This window comes from Trachemys scripta, chromosome 1, assembly GCF_013100865.1.
Source record: "Trachemys scripta elegans isolate TJP31775 chromosome 1, CAS_Tse_1.0, whole genome shotgun sequence".
NCBI classification, from domain to species: Eukaryota; Metazoa; Chordata; order Testudines; family Emydidae; genus Trachemys; species Trachemys scripta.
This window is the reverse complement of record NC_048298.1, coordinates 251,760-257,759: the sequence shown is the minus strand read 5'-3', so window position 1 is coordinate 257,759 and position 6,000 is coordinate 251,760. Positions and strand designations below refer to the sequence as shown.

The 6,000-nt window shown below is 48.6% G+C and overlaps 1 protein-coding gene across 1 annotated transcript in view; it reads left to right on the top strand.

Annotated features, from left to right (window-relative positions):
• Window positions 1–500: 500 nt before the first annotated feature.
• ADM2 (adrenomedullin 2) overlaps window positions 501–6,000 on the top strand; it is a 34,830-nt gene continuing 29,330 nt past the window's right edge. Inside the window, exon 1 of the mRNA XM_034762787.1 lies at window positions 501–516. Within this exon, the coding sequence (XP_034618678.1) occupies window positions 501–516 (16 nt within the window). The remainder of the gene's footprint in view (window positions 517–6,000) is intronic.

The window sequence follows — 6,000 nt, the reverse complement described above, 5'->3', positions numbered from 1 at the left end:
GGTCACCCTATTCCTTGAGCATGACCAGAGGAACAGGGATCAGGACCCGGGGCTGTTTGAGCAACTCTGATGAGCACCCGGCCAGCACCAGCCGCTGCTGATTTCCCTCCATGCTACCACATCCCCAGTGCACCCCACCTCCGTACAATCCCGTCAGCCAGGGGAAAGACAGCGTGCCTGGCAGAAGAAGGTTTAATCGCGCATTCAGCAGTGGCAGGATGGTGGTGGAGTGCACATTCAGCAGGCTCAAAGCAAAATGGCACTGCCCACAGAACCAGCTGGATGCCCACGTGTCCAGTGCTGGCTGTATGGCTGTGGCATGCAGTGGGTAAGCAGCGTTTCCTAAAATAACAGTGGGCGCAGATACCATGTGGGTAACCATGTTATAAGGTTCCTGCTTGTCCAGCCAGAAGGCGTCAGATCCCCTCAGCACCACAGCATCATTCCCCTTGCCATTAAATCCCACACCGGTGTCCAGGAGCCTGCCTTTGTGCTCGACCATGGCCTGCGAAGAGAGTAAGTACCCTCTGCAGTTGGCGTACTCACTCGCTTCTTGTGGAGGGCAAATATGGGCCATTGACAGCCCCAGGACAGTTTGGGAGTCCATTCTCTGAAAGCCAGCTATGATTCCTGGCACACTAGTGGGTAAGTCACAGTGTTAATTGTCTCATTAATCTCCACCACCACAGTACCAACAGTTGATTTGCCAACACCAAACTGATTAGCCACAAACATGTAGCAGTCAGGATTAGCCAGCTTCCACATAGCAATCATAACCCGCTTCTGCACTGGTGTGGCCTGTCTTTTAGGGGGGTCCTGGGACTGAAGAGTCAGGACAAGTGCCTCACGTGGCTTCATGAAGGTCTGCTTCCTCACGGAGATGTTTTGGAGCCACGGCTCGTCATCCCAGCTCTGCACGACGACGTGATCCCACCGCACTGACTGTCCAGCATCAGAAATGCCGGTCTGCAGATGAGCAATCTGCAGTGATCGCAGCAAGAGACGGATGTCTCCGGTCTGCCACGAATGGACTCTCCTTCCAAGTTCCGCCACCTTCCCTGGCTCACAGACAGCTGTTGAAATGTCACCCACCTAGCAGAATATCTATTCCGCTGCAAACACGGTACAGCCACAAGCAGGAACGGCTCATCCAGTGGTGCTGGATCCGTGGCTTGGTCCCAGCTGGAGTGGAAAGAGCGTAGCCTGTGCAGAGCTGGAAGTGCCTCAGCTAAGTGCATTGGGGGGCTAAGACTATTTTTCCACAGGGGCCTGGGAAGGACAGACAAGTTCTGCTACAAACACAGTGAAACATTTCTTGGAGCTGCTCCAGTTAGTGAGGCACTAAGAACCCTGGGATTTGCCCCCAGAAAGCCTAATGCCACACCTAGGTAACTGCAGAGCCAGTGTGGATGTGGATACGCAGGTATGGGTTGTGTGCAGTTCTGCAGTGCGGATGCTAGGCGGTAGGCCGGGCTAGCACATGCCTGCATGACTAGGAGCCTGGACACAGGTACACACAGCAGTGGAGACATACCCTAAAGTCTTCTACACACTGACCATGTGGCTGGGTATCAGTTTCTCTAAGGATTGCTGGGGCCATAAATCTTCTGGCCCAGATCTTTTTGTCTAGCCTTCTTGTCATGAGAAAGGAAGGGCACAGGTATCTACTCGCAGAAGGCAATGATCTGAGCATGACACAGGTGTTATTCTTGCATTGTCAATATCAATGTCCATACTGAAGATAAGATCCAGTGAGTGACTCACAGTGTGGCAGGAACCTGTGATTACATAAGAACATAAGAACTGCCAGACTGGGTCAGACCAATGGTCCATCTAGCCCAGTATCCTGGCTTCCGACAGTAGCCAATTCTAGGTGCTTCAGAGGGAATGAACAGAACAGGGAATCATTGAGAGATCCATCCCCTGTCACCCATTTCCAGTTCCGGCAAACAGAGGCTAGGGACACCATTCCTGCCCATCCTGGCTAATAGCCATTGATGGACCTATCCTCCATGAACTTATCTAGTTCTCTAGCAAACTAGTTCTTTTTTGAACGCTGGTAGTGTCTTGTCCTTCACAACATCCTCTGACAAGGAGTTCCACAGGTTGACTGTGTTTTGTGTGAAGAAATACAGTAACTCCTTGCTTAACATTGTAGTTATGGTCCTGAAAAATGCGACGTTAAGCAAAACGATGTTAAGCGAATCCAATTTCCCCATAAGAATTAATGTAAATGTGGGGGTTAGGTTCCAGGGAAAAAATTTTCACCAGACAAAAGACTCTCTCTCTCTCTATATATATGTACGGTATAAGTTTTAAACAATTGAATACTGTACACAGCAATGATGATTGTGAAGCTTGGTTGAGGTGGTGGAGTCAGAGGGTGGAAGAGGGTGGGATATTTCCCAGGGAATGCCTTACTGCTAAATGATGAACTAGCACTTGGCTGAGCCCTCAAGGGTTAACACATTGTTAAAATTGCCTCACGCTCTACAAGGCAGCATGAATGGAGGGAGGGGAGACAGCATGACAGAGAGAGACAGAGACACATGCCCTGTGTGTGGGAGAGAAAGAGAGAGAGACGCGCATTGCCCCTTTAAGTATCCGGACACCACTCTAAGTACACTGCCTTTTTAAGTAGGAAGTTGAGACAACAGCTGCTGCCAGCAAGCTCCCTCCATCCTGAGCCCTGTCGTGTGTCCCCCCTGTTCTATGGAGATGGGGTAAGCAGGGTGCAGGAGCAGGGGGGAGGGAGACACTCTGACATTAGCCCCCCTCCTCCCCCCCTGCACAGCAAGCAGGAGGCTCCCGGAAGCAGCAGCACATGGCAGTGGGAGGAGGGACAGCTGAATTGCTGGCAATTGATAGCCTGCTGGGCGGCTGCCGCACAGGGAACTTAGGGGAGTGGGGAGCTGATGGGGGGGCTGCCGGTCCACCCTGGTTCCAAGCCCCCACCAGCCAGCTCCAACGGGCTGCTCTTCCTGCAAGCAGTGGACAAAGCAGGCGGCTGCCAAATGATGTTATAAGGGAGCATTGTGCAACTTTAAACGAGCATGTTCTCTAATTGATCAGCAACATAACAACGAAACAACGTTAACCGGGACGACATTAAGTGAGGAGTTACTGTACGTCCTTTTGTTTGTTTTAAACCTGCTGCCTATTAATTTAATTGATTCCTGGTTCCTGTGTTATGAGAAGGAGTAAATAACACTTCCTTATTTACTTTCTCCACACCAGTCATGATTTTATGACCTTTATCATATCCCCACTTAGTCATTTCTTTCCCAAGCTGAAAAGTCCCAGTCTTATTAATCTCTCCTCATACGGAAGTTGTTCCATACCCCTAATCATCTTTTTTGCCCTTTTCTGAACCTTTTCCAATTCCATTATATCTTTTTTGAGATGGGGCTGTCATAAACATACAGCTAAGGATAGCATAAAATCCCTCCTTTACCTGTAAGGGGTTAATCAGTTCAATTAGCCTAGTTGGCACCTGACCAGAAGGACCAATGGGGAAAGAAGATACTTTCAAATTGGGGGTGGGAGGGGGAAAGGTTTTGTTTGTGCTCTTTGTTTTGTTCCCTCTTGGGACAAAGAGAGAGACCAAGCCAGTAACCCAACTCCTACTGAAACGATACATCTAAAATTACAGAAATTGTAAGTAATAGCAAGGAAATGCATTAGATTATCTTTTGTTTTAGCTTTGAATTTTCCCTATGCTAAGAGGGAGGTTTATTTCTGTTTTTGTAACTTTAAAGTTGAGCCTAGAAGGGAATCCTTTGTGTTTTAAATATTTTTATTACCCTGTAAAATTACCTTCCATCCTGATTTTACAGAGGTGCTTCTTTTACTTTTTCTTTATAATAAAGTTCTTCTTTTAAGAACCTGATTGATTTTAGTGTCCTAAAGAAAGGGTCTGGTCTGTACTTATATTAAAGGCAACTGGTTGGTATATTATTCTCAGGCCTCCCCAGGAAAGGAGGTGAAGGGACTTGGGGGGATATTTTTGGGAAATAGGAACTCCAAGTGGTCCTTTTTCTGAATCTTTGTATAAATCACTTGGTGGTGGCAGCAATACTGTCCAAGGACAAGGAAAGGAATTTGTGCCTTGGGGAAGTTTTAACCTAAGCTGGTAGAAATAAGCTTAGGGGGTCTTTCATGCGGGTCCCCACATCTGTACCCCAGAGTTCAGAGTGGGGAGGGAACCCTGACAGGGGCGACCAGATCTGCATGCAGTATTCAAGATGTGGCTTATTTTCTGAGAGAAAACCCTAGTTAACAAAGAGATGGGGTCTCTGACCAATGTCTCAGGGAGTCAATAGTACGGCTGTTGCAGTCTCCAAAAACAATGAGACTGGAGGACTCCACCACACAATGTCTCTTTGGAGTTGGTCAGCCCTGTAGATTTGTTCTTCTGCAAGTTCAGGCATTTGTTAGCCAGTGGGCTCCTCCGGACAAGTTTGTCCGGAGAGTTTCCACTGGGCCTTCTGTGGTTCATTGTGCCAATCCAAACTCGTGGAGGCATTTTAGCCACTCATCTGGATAAATCGAGTCTTTCCTGCTGAGTTTTGTCCATTTGTGGCCACCCCGTGATTTGCAGGGTGTCCCCTCTGCAGAGCTGCCCAACCACAGTGGGACTTTCCTTTATACACATCAGTGGTGGGTCTAGCACTGTGGTGCTGTACACACCTAGACCCCCATCTATATGGGAATTGTGTGGTCTGACTAACTGGCCTGCATGCTTCTCTCCTGTCCCTGTATTTCCCCCCCCCCCCTATGTTTTTCTAGTAAACAATCTGCATCCAAGAATCCAGACTGAGAACGGAAGATCCTTTCCAAGGGGGTTTTAATAAAAACAGGTTTTCCTTGCTGCAGCGTTGCACCGTTGTACAATCTGTAACACACAACCCTGGGACAGCATGACAGTGACTCGGGGGTTGGATGACTCAAGCTGCACCCTTGCGGTTGCCACAATCCCTCATCCATAATGGAACGAGTAAGAGGAGAAAATGTCTGTAAACATCCCGAGGAAAATGGAAACATGACCCAGGAGCAGCACGGGGGGAGTTCAGCGTAGCGGGCAGCGTTTGACAAAGCTTCTCATGAAATCTTCCATGAAAACGTCATTCAGGGAAGTGTGGATGTGACATGGCCTGGCCTACAACTGACCAAAGGCTGTAAGCAAAGTGTCATGAGAAAGGGCACGTACTGACTCAGGGAGGGAGGTCCCCATGGATACTGGCAGGGGGCAGCACAGATTAAAGCTCTTCGGGATAGGGACCTAGCACAGTAGGGTCCTGGTCCATGATGAGGTGCTATTACAATTAAATAAAATAAATTAGTGGAAATAGCCTATCTCCTAGACCTGGAAGGGACCTTGAAAGGTCATCATGTCCAGCCCCCTGCCTTCACTAGCAGGGCCAAATACTGATTTTACCCCAGATCCCTAAGTGGCCCCCTCAAGAATTGAACTCATAACCCTGGGTTTAGGAAGCCAATGCTCAAACCACTAAGCTATCCCTCCCTCTTTGGACCTGGGAGAGGGAATAGGGGGAACATGCATGAGATTCGCGGATGGTGCAAAGGCCTTGCCTGCCTGGGTGTAGCTGCACTGCTGTGAATCCCTAGAGGAAATGTGCGGCACTGGTGAAAACCATGACTTGCACCACTGGGAGTAATTTTCACCAATGCCCCACATCTTCACTAGGATTTGCAATGGTGCAGGTAGAGGAGATGCAAACACTGGTCAGGACAGGGAAATAAGATAAAGGAATTGTGAATGGGTGGGTCCCTCTGCTACTCCCCGTCTAAAACAAACAGAATAGGGAGCTGGCCAAAGTTCTCCTTCTTTCTGGGGTTGGCTGTAGATCTTCACTTAAATACCAAAGCCCTAAATAGGGACTATACTTACCCTGTACCATGTATTGCTTTAGACTGAGCTCCCTCCTGAGCTGGCTCTGTATCTAGGGCTTCTTCCTTTGGGTCCAGCTGCCCCTTCCT